Source organism: Corvus moneduloides, chromosome 6 (assembly GCF_009650955.1).
Source record: "Corvus moneduloides isolate bCorMon1 chromosome 6, bCorMon1.pri, whole genome shotgun sequence".
NCBI lineage: Eukaryota > Metazoa > Chordata > Aves > Passeriformes > Corvidae > Corvus > Corvus moneduloides.
Genome location: NC_045481.1, coordinates 37,263,584 through 37,281,039, shown reverse-complemented (window position 1 = coordinate 37,281,039; position 17,456 = coordinate 37,263,584). Strand labels below are relative to the sequence as shown.

Here is a 17,456-nt window from a genome sequence, read left to right as displayed (position 1 = left end):
ATTACTTCAAGCTGGTGTGAAACATTCCAGGCTATGGAACAAGCTAGAATTATTCTGCATGGTTTAAATCAACACTACAGAATGAGGCCAAGGAAGCAGAGCGATTGAATGAATTGAAATGCTGGAACTTACCAGCAGTATTTCTGTAACCAACAGTTTCTTAAAATGCCTAAATACGATGATTTAAGGCTCAAGTATTCTGCTCTGGGCTTTGCTACCTCATTTTGTGAACTTGAGGAACACTCTTAAACCACTACTTTGATATCTAAAACCATGGCAAAATGTTCCCTGTTCCATGGGACTGAAAGCATACTAAAGGAACAACAGAGGACTTGCTGTCTACAGGGCAAGCTGGTGAGGTTGCTAGCAGAGAAGTAAGAGTCTAGCTATCAGAAACTGGCTTTAGATTTCAACTTACTGGTTGGTATAATCCCCTTTTGGCATTTATGTGAGGTTTAATTAATTCAAGCAGTATTTTAAGCTGTTGGTAGGCAATGTTGTATGCATGATGTGGTATTTTTTTACAGCATGGCTAAGATAGTTCATATGAGATCACTAAAAGTGAGTTGAAGTCAGACCTGAGAGAGGAGTCTAACCCTGAGAAGGCAAAAGCAAAAAGAGCAATGCAAAAGTGCAATGATGTATTGCATTTGTTAGGTGTGTTGCTACACTGTGAAATTGTTTTTGTTGTTTGCATTTTTCCCAGTTCTTAGGGGGAAAAAAATCTGTTGAAGTCTGTATTCTGTGAAAAATGACTCCCCAGAGCAGCTGTGAGGTCAGTGGAGTCTGTGTCTCACCTGTCCTCTGTCTGGCTGCCCCACAGCCTGCCTTTGTGAGTGTGCCTGGGAGAGTGTGGAAACAGGCCAGGTGTGCCCAGATGTGCAGTTTGAAGGGCATGCTCCTGGGGCCGTGTTTGTGGGCTCATGTTGTGGAGGGAGGTGACCCTGGTTTTGAGGGTAACCAAGGAGCTGCCCTTAGCATGTAGCACAGACAGAATTACTCACTCCTCCTTTCCTAACCATGCACCACTAACTATATTCAAAATGTTTTTCAGACACTGTGCTGGACGGTTTCCCTAACATTCTGACACCGCTACAGAAATATCTTTGTCTGATAGATGTTGGCTATTTCATCAACACCAGTGGTGCAGCACTTTTCAAGCCAGAGAGGAATGTAGATGTCATTATATCCCTTGATTATGGTTTGGGGAATGTGTTCAAGGTGAGAAGATTGACTTACTCTGCTCCTTGCAAAGTAAAACTCTTCTTGTCTTATTAAAACTTTTAAGTAAGTGGCTGTCTAAATCTTAGTCACATATCACCGTACCTTGAAGGAGGAAAGAAACTTCCTTCAAGAATGGAACTGTAGAAACTCTTAGGCCCTTTTCTCTGTAGGGGATTACATCATATACTTCCTAGAATCCTCAGGGAATTGCAGTAACAATTGTTTGCTGGAGACCTGTCCGTGATCTCTCCTGGTCTGTCATGACAAATTCTGAGTGTGACTTTGGGTCATTCACTTGGGCTTGTAAAAAGCATTCTAGGGTGATAAGAGGCATTGTCTGACTTACGTTGAGTGGTGGTCAAAAGTAACATTGTACTGTGGCTACTTTGGACTACACATTCATTTCATAGTGTTTCTAGGGAAGGAGTTAAGATGCCATAGTATTTCCGGGATACCTGAGTAAACCTGATTCTTGTCTTAGAGCTTTAACTCCGTGACATTCTGTGTCCACAGCAATTAGAGATGACATACAAATATTGCAAGGTACAAAATATCCCATTCCCCAAAGTGGAGCTAAGTCCAGAAGAGCAGAAGAACCCAAAGGAATGTTACATATTTTCGGATGCAGAGGACCCCAGAGCACCCATAGTAATCCATTTCCCCCTGGTGAATGACACCTTTAAGGAATTCAAGGAGCCAGGTAAATGCAGTCAACCAAACTATGCACTGTGTTCTACCCCTGGTATGTATCATGTGTCCACTGATGGCAGGCAGAAGAGCAACCTGTCTGTGGCAGATGGCTCTTGTCACTGTCCCTTGCAGCAGAGCTGCAGGTCTTCCTCACTTGTGCCTGATGCCACATCCTGCCAAGAGAGATGTGCAGGGTGCTGGAGCTTTTCTGGCACTGGAAAGAAAGGCCCAGAGAGCAGGGGAGATAAGGGCCTCCTGAAGGACCTGCTGGCGGGCTGGAAAGCAGCAGCAGCAGGAGCTGGCCCTTGGGCCATTCAGCCCTAGGGTTGGCTCTGCACCCCTGCCTTCCTCTGGCAGGCTGCCTGTGGTGGAGAGGGAGGGGTGGAGGGAACCTCCTTCCCAGGCCTCGAGGGATGGTAGGCTTGGGCACAGGGACCTGGGCAGGGGAAGCACATGTGGCTGTGGTGGGAGAGGCTCCATCTGGTGCTTGGTAGGAGCTGGGGCAGAGCAGAGAGATGTGGGGCCAGCCTGGGATGTGCAGTTATCTCTGCTCAAGCGCCTGGGGTGAGCTCCTTCCAGCTTTACCCAAAATTCTGTTGTGGCCCTGAGTGGTGCCAGAGCGAAATGGAAGTCTCTGTGGGAGCATTTGGGAGTGGTAGGAATAGCAGCAAAAAGTAAAGGTACTTTTCTGCTCTGATGTTCAGTGATGCTCAGTGAATATGTACAGTAAGAGCCAAATTGAGAAAATCACATTTAGAAACTGTAGATGAAAAGAGGAGATACTCTGTAGAGGGAACTAGGCTTGTTCAATGGAGGCTGGAAATGGTCCAAATGGCAATGTGTGGTGAGATCCAACCATTGAGCAGTGGGTGGCAGGTAAAGCAGGTGAGGATTTTGGAATGTCTCTGAATGAAAAATAGATGAGATGGTACAGAGCAGAGCAGCTGCTGCTCAGTACTGCAGGCCCAAACTGGTGAGAGTTGACACTCACCTGTATGTCTCTGAGCAGTCAGTGAGTCATCCATCAAGCTGACAACATGTTCAACAACCAGCAACGGATGGGGGTGGTTGGAGGAGGAGGGCCCTTGGCAACCTGCTTTCATGGATTTCAAGTTTAACAGTGGAGCTTTTTGTTTCTAGGTGGATGAGAGATATCTTGTGGAATGTGGATACTTATTTTTCTTGTTTTTAACCATTTAAATTCTAAAAAGACTCAGCCTGTGAAGTGCCCATTTGCAGTGCAGCAGTTATGGATGTGGCTATGGATGTGACAGCATAGATAATACGTCTTTCTGAATGTTGTGAGGCTCAGTGAAGCAACATTGGATATTTTTAATTCAGCCACTTCTAGTGGTAGCCTGTGCCCAGCACCCTGAGATCACACTGCTCAGAAACCACTTTGTTAGACTAAAACCTGCTGTGTCTCAAGCACAATTCTTGTGTCTTTTTCATGAGGTTCTGGTTGACATCATAAGGAATATCTCAGCAGTCTGTTTGTAGACCTGCTGATAGTTATCTCACATTACATTAGTATTTTGCGCATATTTGGTTCAGACTGCAAGGAGATAGGCAAAAAAACCAGCAAAGAAATGTAGCTAAAAAATTTGTAGGAACATAAATATGAGACTGCCAAAGTCCTTGGTGCAGGTAATTAGGGGGTCCTTTTCAGCAAAAGCATTGACGTAACAGGGAGTGTGGATGTTGCCAGTTCCAAGAGGCATAACCTGAGGCCAGGCTGGAGTTTGCTGAGAGTCTGATGTAGGATGCTCTGGTCCCTCTGCCCCTCTGCACTCTGCAGTAGGTAGTCCTCTGTGGTTAGCACCACAAGGCCTCCTCGTATGGACTAGGCTGTCCACTCACTCTAGCTGGCAGCTGTGCGCTTGTCACCACTAATCCAGGGGCGATCATGGATTTTGAAAAGTGTTCCAGGTGTGTGTCTTTGTCCGAGAGTCAGACTTACAGGGTTTGGGAAAGGATGTGGGCCCATGGACATGCTGCCCAGGAATGGTGTCTGCAGGGGCAGGACAAGAAGGAATGTAAGAGTTTGTGCCAGCTCTACTGAGGGATTTCCAGGTCTGAGCTTTAGCAAGAGGGGGAGGAGGAGTAGCTTGGAAAATTGACCAGGAATGGCTCTTTCAAGCTGTGGAGTGGGTTTGCAGTATATCCTGGGGGCTATTTTTAACAGTGGGTCTGGCCAGGTAGATCAGCCCCCTACAACACCATGTGATAGTACTCCAGATTCAGCTCACTGTGCTGGCTTTTGTCTTTCTCTGCAGGGGTAAAGCGTGGCCACTCAGAGATGGAAGAAGGCAAAGTAAACCTGGAGAACAACTGCTCACCATACTACCTCATTAGGCTGATCTACTCCTCTGAAAATTTTGATAAACTTGTGAACCTGAGCAAATACAACATCCTCAACAACAAAGACCTGCTCCTCCAGGCAATCAGGAGCGCTGTAGAACGAAGGAGAAGCAGAAGGACTGGGAATTTCTCCCGCTACTCTGGATACCCCTAGGCTGGGTTTTTGTACTGTTCCCCACTGAAGGCTATGGCAGCACATTGCAACACATCACAGTCACATTACCACACATCACAGTGTTCATTATTTGCAGAAAACTGAGGAAACCTGTACATTTCTCACCTTGCCATGTTCAAGCGCCTAGCTTTCAAAACGGTTTATTTAATCTCCTTCCCCCACATTTTCAGCCCACAAGAGCCTCACAATGTGTTCTTACTTGTGAAGAAATTAAGGTCCTGGTTAGCGGAGACCTCCCAGGATCTCCTTGATGTTACAGAGTTTGGTGGTGGTGATATTTCTTTGTAAGAGCCTGTCCCTTCAACCCTGAGCCCATTGTCAGTGTCCTTTCAATACTTCACTACAAATCAAGTCCTGGCCATTTGCATTCAATGATGTCCAGATTTTCAGATAGGCTGAGCAACTAGAATTTGCACTGAATTGGTGGGCTCAGCTTTGAAGTCAGGCATATATATGTGAACAGTGGCCAAACTGCAGTGTGTACAATTGCACTCTGTCTGGCTGATTCCCCTTGCTGGTTTAGAAGTTACTCCTTTTTTCCATTGCCCTGCAAGAGTTTGGCACAGAAACACTGCTCCAGACTGCCACAAAGGGGAAGGTTACATTTCAAGAGAGAGAGGGTGGTAGCTGCAGTGAGTGAGCACAGTTCTTTTGAGCGTTGGCTGGAGGAAAAGTTCTGCATAAAGCACAACTGATCGTATTGATATATACCAGCAGTGCCTTTATGCATTAAAATGTCAAGAGCCTGAAACAAGTTTTTCATAGCAGAAGCTTGAGAGGAATAATTACCATAGACTCAAGTACATTCAATTTAGTGATAATGACAGAGATATAAGCTGGTTCTCCTCACAGATGGAAACTGAATGTAGGACAACATCAGTCACTAAAAGAGTCCATAGCCATTGTATTTTCACACACAGAAGATTTTTTCCGTTTATAGTCTTCCATCCCTAACTTCACAGGCAAAGTATTTTTAGTAGGTGCTACATAAAATAGAGCACAGATTGAGAAAAATAGGACACACATTTTCCTCCTTGCTGGAGGAAAATATTTGGAAAATGACACCTGGTTTTCATTTGCTTTGGAATGCAGTGAGAGACTTTGCCTTGAACTAGAAGCTTGGAACATCTTTATAGCCTTTTACTAAATTAAAAAGGTGATAGGAAAGGATGCTGAGCAATATAAAACAGAGCTCCACAGAAGTCAGAGAAGTTTGTGGACTTCCTCACACTGAAGGATTTGGACCTGCTTCTGGATTATTTATTCCAAACACAGCATATTCATCAGGACTTCCAAGGAAAATCTTACATGTTTCTTCTGCACTGGAAATTTACTTGAGATCTAGAATTAGTTGTACTTGAAATCCAAAATTAGACAAAGAAAGAGAAAGAGGGGTCTGCCTTTTTGGTATGCACAGGCAATATTTAAGCTCAAAGGGAGAGCATTTATAAAAGAGTCGATTGCCTGAAGCCTGCATCTCCTAAATGCTGCTTCTGCTGCAATGTCAATGCTAAGCCTCAGCAATGCTTCTTGTACAATGCTTACTTGCTGAGCTAAGGACTACCATCCAGAACCTGAGGAGTCTTAACAGCTGGAATGCAACTGTACTGTGGGATTCAGGTCATGAGAAGATAAGAACTAATCCGATTCTGGCTGCAAGACAAAACATAAAGAGCCATTTTGAGCTGAGAGTTGATCCAGCTGGATCTGTTACCTTCACACAGAGAGCAGCATGTGTAGCACATACAAGCCCACATGGCTCTGTGCACACATGTGCACAGGGTGTGCACCACTTCCATGCTCCCCTGGCTGGTCCTAGAAAGCTCTGCTGCTGTGAAAAGATAACCCTGTTGTGTTCATGGTCTACAGAGAACCATCTGTAATCCTTGTGAACCTTGGCAGCACATGCCCAGCAGCAAGGCAGCTCAGCCACATTGAGAAAATTTGGTCTCTCAAAATGCTCCACAGACCAATAATTGGGGCATGTTTGGTGCATTCATAGTGCTGCTAATGCAAACAGAAAGGCCCAGTAAAATGTGAAGGAGCCACAAAACCACAAGGTTTTCAGGTAACCCACAGCTGGTGGAGAATTACTGTTCTGAGAGACTGTTAAATCCTTTTATAAAGGAAGGGAAGGAGGGTAGGAGGAAGGGATCTGTGGGTGGGGAAGGTGGTGTGACTCTGCTAGGAGAACTGCCACCAAAGGTTTTGCCAACACTTAGAGTCAGGCTGGGAACTGCTGTCTAATCTTGCAGCCAGAGGCACAGAGATGTGCCCCTTCATCTCCTTGGTGTCCCATGTGGTACCTCTGTAGCCTTAAATGATAACAGTTTTTTCAAATATATTTTTGCATTTCAGAGCCTGAAGTTATGTGAGGGCTGTATCATTGCCCATCAGAGTGCCTTTTTGTTTCATTTTGGTTGCCTTTTTGTTTTTGTAACATGATGTGGGTGTGGCACAAGGGAACACAGTTTAGTGGTGGACGTGGCAGTGCTAACAGTTGGACTGGATGGTTGTAGAGGTCTTTTCCAACCTAAATGGTTCTATGATTCTATGACACTGGAGGAGTGTGTTGCTGGCTTGATGGTGTAGTAGGAGGACCTGGGGGGCATTTGTGAGGCTGCTGGGGAACTCTGGAGATTGGAGGGACCTACACCTTGCACAGTCTTGTCTGTGCAGCTTGTGGAAGTGGTGGCTGGCACAGGTTGTCCCCCAAAGCACTCCTGAGCTCTGGTTCAGAGCATACTGATTTGCACTGCCCCCAAATGACAGAAATATAGGGCATCGTTTCAGTGACATAAGGCTGATCATTAATCTGTGCTCAAGACTGGTCCTTATTCCCTCTAGAGTAAACATGGAGTCTAAAATTTTGGCCTCTGAAATTCTGTATGTTTGTTCTTTAGACGGTGTGGATTTTTTTTTTTTCCTTGGCCCCATTCTTGCCTGGCCTAGTGCCACATGCTATGCTGTGACTGAGCAGAGTGCATGCAAACCAAAGCAGGCTCTTCCAGGTGAGAGCTGCCTCTCTGCATCTCACCGAAAATAGGCATGTGCCATACTTATAAACCAGGCCTTGCTGGTCTGGTGTTGTGTTTGCTTAAGCACTGAAGATGATTGCATGCCCGCCAAAGCCTTGTCCAAAATGCGCCCCAGATCACTGCTCTCTGCTGAACATTTTGCTGGAAAACCCCCACGAGTACAGAGCTTGCTCTCTGCTGCCAAACACAAAGGAAATGAGACTGTTCTTATAACTATTAGCTGCTCTTCATAGAAATCGCTTGCTTGTGTCTTTTAACTGTTTAGTAATATATTCGTTAAAAATAAAATATTGCAAAAGAGCACCAGACCCATGAAAGTCTTTATGTGCTTAAACACAAGACAAGGTTTTTTCCAGTTGTATAAGCACTAATTATGCTAAATGCCTGCTGAGAACTTCAAAGGTCATTTACTGGTTTCAAGATTAAATGAAAGACATCTGGGAGAAGATCTTCTGGTTTACAAAGGTATGGAGAGCCTGGAACAAAATCTACCTCCTGTGATAAAATTCTCTTCAGTGGAAAGGCGCAAGTCAGGGCAAGGAGGCAGCTGTTCTGAGCCACAGCCAAGGCACAGCTTTGTTCAGTTAAATGGTAAGTTTAAAATACTGGAGTTGGTTTGGCTTTTGTTTGTCTTTTGTTTGCGTTTTTTTTTTAAATCAGTTAAAATGATCAACAATAATGAAGTGCATCAGTTTCCCATTACTTTGATGTGCTGATTTTTGGTTTTTGGGGTTTTTTTTGTGACAGGCAGCAGCTCCAGCTGGAGTACAACAGAGGAGAGAACTGGACTAGCCAAAAAAATGAAATTATTACCTCACCTTGTTGGATGCCTGTGACTGATCTGAATCAGACTGAACACAAATTTGAATTCTAGATGTTGCATGTACCCATACAGTATTTATGTAAACTTGGTGTAAAGTGTTCCCCTTCTCTACCACTGGAGAAGCAGTCAGTGCAGAGGAGAGGACTGCATTCAGAGAGTGAGAGTCATGCGTCAGACTGCCTAAAAAGGGATGAAGGCTGAAGTCTTTGCCAGAGGAGTTAAGGACTTGAAGTTTTATCTTCCACCTGTCAGGGAAGAGCCCCCAGCTACTGTCCTGGGGGAAAAAATGCCATTTCTCTCCAGCTTCATGCTAGGTAACTTTCCTTTGGCTCAGAAACAGAGATGAGTAGGGGGAAAATATATATTCCTTCCCATGATTACACCATACCTTAGCATGTGAAGCCTGCTGTCTGGGGACTTGACTTCCTCCTTGCTCTCCTACTTTTCTTCTCCTTTTACACTGAAACACTGATTGTTCATGCCTTATTTAAGTTTCAGATTCCATTAAAAATGAGTAACACTGCAGGACTTTTTTTTCCTGGTAGCTTCATCCAGAAAGAATTGGCAAATAGAGAATTGTTGGTTAATGTGTTGTAAAAAGGAAAGACTGTTAAGACCACAAAGTGATGTAGGATCTAACATTACCTTTGGGTGCACAGACCACCCAAGCCTCTTAAATCTATTCTGTTGGTCTCTGCAGATCTATTTATACATGGCTGTAGTTCACTTATGGTTTGCACCTCATGCTCTGCTCAGTGCTCTCCATTCCTGTCTCACAGAATCATTTCATTTGAGCTGTCTGGCTTAAAGGTCCCCCTGCCCTTTGGTTTAGTCCCTTGGAGTAGATAACACTTTGCTGATAATGGCAAATGACAAGGTTGTCGTACACACAAAAGTATACCAGATTGAATCCTGTTTAATTATATTTAAAGATTTAATGCGATTTAATACATTATTTAAAAAGTTCAGAGGGAAGCAATTAACTTACAGTATCAATACATTTTTAGAGGGCTGAGTTAAGTTACAATTGTCTGGAATTCATTGAGGCAAATGTCATTTTTCTCTTCCTGCTTTTAGTAGAGATGGAAGCAGTTTTGTTTTATTTTCACTTTGTTCTAGACTTCGGGTGGTGATTGAGGCTCGTATCACCGTAGGTCCATCTTCCTTAAAATCTCTGGAAAATTCTGCAGACTCTCTCTCTGGTTTGATTTTGAAGGAGGGTGTTCTCCTACCAACAAAATGCATCATCAGAAAATCAGGTATAATCTAGAGGAGTTTAAGTCACTGTCTATATGTAAGGACTTGTTAAGCCTCTAGCTCAGCAGCTGAAGTCTGCCCAGCTGCAGGACTAGGATTTCACATCATAGCCTGTAAGATTTGTACAGACTACAAAACCAAGTAAAATTGATTTAAACAGGCCAAATTTCTGAATTTGGCTGTGCTATATTTTCCATATATGTCTCCCATGAGCCTCCTTTTCCCCAGTCTAAACAACCCCAGCTCCCTCGGCCTCTCCTGGTAGGGCTTGTTCTCCAGACCCTTCTCCAACTTCGTTGCTCTTCCCTGGACACATTCCAGCTTTCTTGAAGTGAGAGGTTCAGAACTGAACACAGCACTGGAGGTGTTGCCTCACCAGTGCCAAGTACAGGGGGACAATCACTGCCTTGATCCTGCTGGCCACATTATTTTTGTGACATTAGTAACAGGGGAGCAGGACTTTTTGACCTCAGGGCAGTCTCTTTGTAGGTGACTGCTACCTGAGCACAGACAGCACTGACATCTGTTCAGCTTTGCAGCACAGAGCCCATACCTCAGGAGTGAGCTTTTGCTGCTTAGTCTTTCAGCAGAGTCCCTGTCTGGAAAGTCCCACACTCTTTTCTGGGAGGTCTCTGTGTTTGAAATGAAAGTTTGCACCATCACTGCAGAATGAGATCTGTTACCGTGTCCTACATAGTCAAAAAAAAACGACAACAAAAAAGTAATATTAGAGGCAGAGTTTTCCACTTCTGGGCCCATAACAATTTTTTTCTGACCACCATAGTTATAATTATGCTATAGCTTCCTTCCCAATAAGCCACTGCCTAGAGAGATGTCTAGAAAGATATCTAGATCCAGAAAAAAAGCTGTTGATCAAGATCCAAAGATCCTTAATAGAAGGATGAATACAGCCCTATGCCTCTCCCAGGCAATAACCTGATGTTGGCACAGTACAACTGAAAGACTGCTTTGCAAATAACCCTGGATGTTCTTCTGCCAGGTCACTACATCACAAGGTAGCAGGTGACTTGTGTATTGCTTTCTAACAGAGCCAAAAAGGATGGCTCAAAATGCCCCAAACTAAGGACACCTTGTCATTCTCTTCTCTTTCTCTCACCGTCACTTGCTAAAAGCACAGCTCATTCTTGGAGGAAGTGAGAACATACCTATATTATTCTGTAGCGACTGCAGCCAGTCCTCCATCAGTGTCTGAGAAGGGGCTGCAAAGTAATACTCTGCCCCATCTCTCAGCCTGTAAATAAGGATAGGAAAAGGTGAATTCTAGTCAGTTTTGCCTTATACCTTCTGTGCTTGTGAGTGTAAGACACTTCAGTTATGCCTCCTAACAACATTCAGCCTTAGGTGACGTGGGCAGGGAACTGCATAGGCTTTTATTTGTGCCCTTCTCCATAAGACTCACCGCAGCATGAAGGCGTTCTCTTTCCTGATGTAATTCACCAGCCTCTCACATTTGGCACCGGAAATGCCGAGGGACAGGACTGTGGATATGTTCTGAAGGGGGATAAAATGAAAACAAAATGTCTTCTATGTCTTTTCTGCTAGGATTCAATTCCATACCAACCTGCAGGCAGACTACACACCCATCTCTTTATGCTCCTAACTTTATAACTAGGATCACTGAATAGGACCAACCACAGAGGAACCATGGACAATTGCGTTATGTCTTGAAGGCAATTCTTGAATAAGATACTTCTTTTAAGGCATATCTTTGAAATTTTCTGGAAGCTTATTATTCTGTTTTTTAGTTGCATCAGTTGAATAATTGCTGAATTTTCACTCGGCTGACATTTGAAAGGGAACAGATCACCCCAGCCCCAAACCAAAGGTGACATTTTAAAATTCTTTTTGACATATGTAGACACAAAGTTTTCTAGAAAGATTAAAAAACCAAATTACCTTAGATGCTTCTTTGTCATCATTATAGAAATCAAGCTTTAATCCATCAAGTTTTACATAGAAGGATTTCCAAGACCTTGAGTGTGGCTACATGAATAGAAATGGTAATAAAATTCAGTTACGAAGTATATATTTTATAGGAGTAGTGAAATCTTTCATATACAACTTCCACAGGAAGCCAGGACCTGTCTATTTTATGATCACAGAAGTTGTCACAGTCATTGTTATCTCTTAGAGAAACAGAACCTACTATAGTTTCTGTGTGAGTGATTCAAGAAAGGGTCTCTATGAGTCAGGACTGAACAAATGACATAACCTGGTTCAAGCAAGCTCTACACCATGTGGTCAGCAACATCTTTGGAGGGTGACAACCAAAGTTCTGTTTAATTTTTGGCCACTAAAACTCCACTTTTTTCCGTAGCTGGAACACCAGCCCCTGCCTGCTGGTCACAGGTTACTTAAATCAAGTGTGTGGTTACAATCTAATGTGGCTGCTGAATTCTTCATTTGCTGAACTAACCCCAGTAGAATGCTACTGAACAATGTGCAAAAGTAGCAGCTATTTCCAGCCCTAACTATGTACCACTGAAAGCTTAGCCTGGTGCCATGAGACCCTTCTTGATGAAGGATCCTATAACTTATATTCATATTTTGTTATACCAGTGAATCAAGTTGACAATTTGGTCATTCAGAGAAAAGGAAGGAAACAGTTTAGAGGAAGATAAGTCATAGCTTTTCTTGTTTGGTAATATGGAAGTTCAGTATTCCTGAAGACTAAATTCTGTGTGTCCAGAAGTGAAGAAAAACTAAATTTCTCTTCCAGAAGATGGAGCCCATACCAGAGTCACTTTTTAAAAGAGGTCTTTCAAGTTAAAAATTTCAGAGGAAATATTCTATGGGACAAATAATCCAAGACAACATGTTTATGTGCAAACACTCAGGAAACACTGATGTCTGCAGATTGGTAGGGAATATTAGAAAATTTCCTGGCCTGTTGTGATCATTAGGCTACTGACCTGAGGTGGTGTTATTTCCCAGTGTAAGAATTTAGATTTCAGTTTCATTCAAACCTCTATTTAACAAACCAATTCTTCAAAGATAAACAGAACCTTAGTTCTGTTCTAGCACAGTTAGAAATTACAAATATTGGGGGCATGAGACTGAGGGATTCCACTGCTGACAAACTATCGCATGCTGTTACAGGATCATGAAGCTTTAGGGTTTTTTTTGTGGTGGTGGGGTTTTTTTGGTTGCTGGGGTTTTTTTGTTGTTGTTGTTTTGTTTGTTTGTTTTTCCCAATTCAGTTGATATATTGAAACCTGTGTTTGTAATTAGGAAAATGTAGTTAACACGTTCATACAGCCTAGACTCTGGTTTATAAATCCATTAACTTTAGACAGACCCTGTTCTGCATGATTCCCATGACAGGCAAAAATTCCATTGTCTCTTTCTCTTAAAGATCAGATACTGCCAAAGCCAGTGGACACTTCCCCATGCATTTTATGGATAGCTGAAGCAAACCCACACTACTCAGCTCCTCTTCAGCAAGAGCTTATCCTGAAGAAGTCAGACCAGATCTGGACTATAACTCAAGGAAAAGCTAAATAACCCAGAATGATGGAATTTATTTCTACCTGTTGTCTTCCAGAAAGGAGCTGGTCTCGCTTCTCTAGGAAACCCTCCATGTGCTGGAGACTTGCAGAAACCTGAGACATACAAGAACATTGCTACTTAACTTTAAAATGGCCCTTAGGCCTGTGTTAAATTTCTGAAGGTCTTTTTTAGATAAACTCCATGCAAAGAGACTGATCTCTGGTTTCTTTAGCCTTTACATTGACAGCACAGCAGGAAATCCTCACTAGGTTGCAATGGTATCTCTGTTAGACCCCCTAAACAAAGAGAATTCAAATCCTTCTTGAACAATTTGCTTATGGAAATTACTCTATCATAGTGTGTTAATTAACTAATATTATTTTTATATTATTACATACATTTTACAACATAAATTGTTCAAGTTATTCATACCACTTCCACAGTTACTGAGTTACACCAATGTATGGTGTTGTACTGGTACACTTGGGTATGTGACAAACATGTTCCTCTCAAGAGTAAAGGAGCAAAAAGAAATTCTAATTTTATCTGCCCGTGAGTTAAAAGTGAATTTCCTGCAAGGGTGAGCAAACAGGAGTTGCTGGTTCCAGTCTTGTACCAGGTCAGCTCTTTGACAAGTGTGCCATGAAGTCCTTCCTCTCTCTGACTTTTAAACAGAGTGGACACTAAGCACTGCCACCTCACACAGAGGGTGTAGGTAAATCATCCTCTTTGGGAGACACCATCTCCTGGCTGTTGTTAAGTGCTCTGCTGAATATTGAGCAGCAGGAATAGCCTCTAGTTCAGGAAAAGAAAAACAGAAACCGATACAGTTGTTAAAACCTAGGCTATAAAGCTTAGCAAATTAAAAATGGTTTTAAGCTGTACATAACTGCTTAAGCCAACTGTCTTTGTGGAAACTGTTTGAACTGCAAAGGCACATAAAATGCCTCTTGTTTGAATCCAGGAGTGTACCCACTGAAATGCCCACTGTATGGTGCTCTTTGTGACTTTCTCACAGAACCTCCTATTATTGCCTTACTTTAACTAGCACAGGATAGTGGTTTTGTAAAGAGAGAGCCAGGAATTTCTGGCACTTACCGAAGATGTGTTCTTTAATGTCTCCCAAGAGGAGTTAGACAGCAATATGTTTGGTGAGTTATCTAGTGACCTTTGTCCAGGCGTGGGTGGTGTTGCTGGTAGCTTGGTCTGCAGGTTGGAGAAAGAGGAGCCTATTGCACCTTTTCCTTGAGGAGATGTGTGGTCTGTGGCTTGTGATTCTGACAAACTGCTGCTGTGTTGCTGGCTTATAGGAGTAGGAGATAAAGGAGAGCCTAAAGAACTGTGACTTTCAAAAGATGCAGCTTGTGGGCTCACCATCTTTGGTGTAGCTGGAGTGATAATCTCACCAAGCCTCGTCTCAGCTTTCATTTCTGTTTTGTTGCTGCTCAGCACTTCAGGGACTTCCCCGGAAGTGAATTCTTGGAACCTTGTAGGAGATTTTTCAACGGGGGAGAAAATAGTTTCAAGTGGGACCCTCCAGGACACGTTGGGTACAGGCACAGGTGGCAGTGGCGTTGTGCTCTTTATCTCTGTCACCTTTGGTGGTGCATTCCTTCTGTCAGATGTTTTTCTTTTCAGAGAAGGAACCCGTACAACTTTGCTTTTATCCTTCTGCTCACTCTCTTCTGTGTCCACTTGTTTCAGAAGATTCATCTCTCTCTGTAGGACAGAAGTATTACATTTTTTAAAATCACCTTCATTGCATTCACGACTACTTACCTAAGATTTTGTTATTTTAAACAGGAATAGTTTTTCAAATGAACTGTCTCCTGGCATTGAATCTTAAGGCCTGTACTTCCACTGGCATTCTTAGAGTTAGCTCTGAATCTAATTGCTATGTGCTAAGCATTATTTTGTTGCCCAAATCATGAATACTCCTGGCAGTTAACGTCAAATATGGTTAATCCTGCCCTTGCTAAGTTCTCTGGAGGCTGATTTTTTAAAAAAAGCTCAAGGGAAACTGCGCTCCTTCTCTTGTGGCACTGCTTCTTTAAGTTTTCTGTAAGAACACTGAGTATCCAGGGTTGTTCTTGTGGAAAATTTTGGAGGGAAGGACTTTTGTCCTTTCACTTAGCCAATTTGCAAATCACTGAACGAAAGATGGAATGATTTTCAGCCTGAAGTCAAACACAACTGTTATGTGTTACTGGTTATTTCAGGAAAATAATTTAAAAAACCTCCCCCACAATGAAAGAGAATCTGAGAGGGTTATTGAATATCTTTGGTATTTAACACAATCCATTGTAAAAATCTTATGCCAGAAGGAAAAAGGCCTATCTGTGCCTTGTTCTCCCTTTCTTTTCAGCCCTTTGCTATCCTCTATCACTTTCAGGTGGTGCCAGCTCCTTTCTGAAATCCTGAATGAAGCAAAATCTCTCTCTCCATTTGTGCAGCAAGGGATCCCCCTGTTTCTCATACCCTTTTCACTGTCCAGGCACAAGAAAAGTTCCACTTCTCACCTATAGCTTTTTCAAGGTAGTTGATCTCTTTTGATCCACATATAGGTCTTGCTCTGTCTGAAATATCTCAGCTTTGGTTACTCATTTATCCCATCTCAGCACAGGAGTTCCTTGTTACATGGAGTGCCATTCAAACTATCAAAGACCCACATCATCCTGTTTGATACACAGCTCATCAGCCTCACTAACTACTCACCTTAGTTTTCCTGCTGAGCTGAGCAAATTTCTCCTCCTGTGCTGCAAGCATCTTCTCAAAATCATGGTGTTTCTTCAGTAATTCCTCTACTTCAGCCACTGAATCCTGAGTGGAAAAATTACCACATACAGAAGTCCAAAATCAAGTCCATCAGAAGAGATTATGCCTAAGATTTTCAGATTTATCCATTCCATTTAGCCAAGTGAGGTTTCTGAAAATTTTGTAATTGAATGTCTAAACCCCTGCTAGTGTATGAAAAATCTGAATTTACATTTAAAGTAAAGGCCTGTGTCTTGCAGTCTGTCTGCTGTGCAGGAGAAAAAGAGCTCAAATACCAACCTTCCCTTTTCTGCAAGGCCATGTAGTACCATGTAGTACCGACTCTAACTGTTTACGTGCAGATTAAGTACTTGGATTCTAGCTTGTGCTAGACACAGAGTTTGTTCCTGCCCTACAACAAATGCATCTGAGACTTCTGTCATGTCCTCTGCTTAGTTTCTGATACCCAAGTTCATGACTTTGTTTTCCAACCTTATAAACTATCAGAAAACAGTCAACAATGACAAAGAACCCAACAAAACAAACAAAAATATGGATGCTGGTGTTTAAAAAAGAATTTACAAGCTAGCTATCAAATTGTGTAAAACCTTGTCTGCTTAATGGGAAGAACAAGGTGGGAAAAATCCCTTTTTTCCTTTTGAAACAGGCTCTTCAGCAAGACAGGGAAAGTTGAATCCTCAGCAAGTAAAGTGAAAAAAAGGTCTAGAATTCTCCCAAGTCTTCTACCACTCCCTGGAAGCCACCAGGGAGTGGCTCACTTCCAGGAGCCCATCACCATGTCAAATGCAGCAACTGCCCTGGGCTCACTTCTGCAAGAGGACAGAGCTCCTGCCCTTTCTAATCTCAAGGATGCATTGCTATTGAGATTGTGGTTAATTTCAGGCCTGAGCTGATCCATGGCCCTCTGCATTTGCTGAGAGGAACACATTGCTCAGTAGTGCTGCATGGTTGTTACTCACCCCATAGGAGGGATCTGAAAGAAAGCTCTCCTTGGCAGCCAGCCACGCTTCTGCTTGTTCGAGCTCTCTGCGGAGCAATTGGATTTCCCAGTTTTCTTCATACAACACTTTCCTCATGTCCCAGCTCTCCTTTACCTTCTTCATCAGCTCTGACAGCTCTAACAGTTTTTCTTCAATCTAGAAAAAGAACATATGTAATGACAGAAGTTGAAAAATCCAATCAGACTTTCACATGACAGTCAACTATCATGTAATCTGCCTTCATGATTTAGAAGACAACCTATAGATAACTTTGTGGTGTTAGCATAATTTAGAAAAAATGTCTGAGTCCTCATTTTTCCTACTTGAATTAGCATGTAAATTGTGTAGCTAGATAATACAATTTTAGGCATATTCCACATACTGTATGACAAATATTCTGCCATATGATTTCCCAAGATGAAACTTTATACCCAGGCAATTTGTACTATGAAACTAGTGAGAACCAGAAGATTCAACAAATACATCCATTTATGGCAAGGCAGCAATGGAGAGACTTCAACTGTGGAAAGTTTTCTTGTTTGTTCTACAACAGAAGTAATGTAATCTTGCATAAATTCTGAAGATGTTTTTGATGGTGTGCTCTCTGGATCTACAGACAGTGT

At 42.7% G+C, this 17,456-nt stretch overlaps 2 protein-coding genes across 6 annotated transcripts in view; one reads left to right on the top strand and one right to left on the bottom strand.

Moving 5' to 3' along the window:
• Positions 1-7,796, top strand: part of LOC116445111 (cytosolic phospholipase A2 beta-like) — a 49,701-nt gene extending 41,905 nt beyond the window's left edge. For all 5 annotated transcript variants that reach the window (XM_032111259.1, XM_032111261.1, XM_032111258.1 and 2 more), the window contains 3 exons: positions 1,055-1,221; positions 1,738-1,924; positions 4,191-7,796. In XM_032111259.1, coding sequence (XP_031967150.1) covers positions 1,055-1,221; positions 1,738-1,924; positions 4,191-4,429 — 593 coding nt within the window. In that variant the 3' untranslated portion in view covers positions 4,430-7,796. The remainder of the gene's footprint in view (positions 1-1,054; positions 1,222-1,737; positions 1,925-4,190) is intronic.
• Positions 7,797-9,207: 1,411 nt separating this feature from the next.
• Positions 9,208-17,456, bottom strand: part of SPTBN5 (spectrin beta, non-erythrocytic 5) — a 91,168-nt gene continuing 82,919 nt past the window's right edge. The window contains exons 59-67 of the mRNA XM_032113171.1: positions 16,813-16,989; positions 15,794-15,898; positions 14,177-14,797; positions 13,120-13,191; positions 11,486-11,572; positions 10,989-11,080; positions 10,735-10,820; positions 10,122-10,257; positions 9,208-9,539 (exon numbers count right to left, since the gene is read on the bottom strand). Coding sequence (XP_031969062.1) covers positions 9,365-9,539; positions 10,122-10,257; positions 10,735-10,820; positions 10,989-11,080; positions 11,486-11,572; positions 13,120-13,191; positions 14,177-14,797; positions 15,794-15,898; positions 16,813-16,989 — 1,551 coding nt within the window. The 3' untranslated portion in view covers positions 9,208-9,364. The remainder of the gene's footprint in view (positions 9,540-10,121; positions 10,258-10,734; positions 10,821-10,988; positions 11,081-11,485; positions 11,573-13,119; positions 13,192-14,176; positions 14,798-15,793; positions 15,899-16,812; positions 16,990-17,456) is intronic.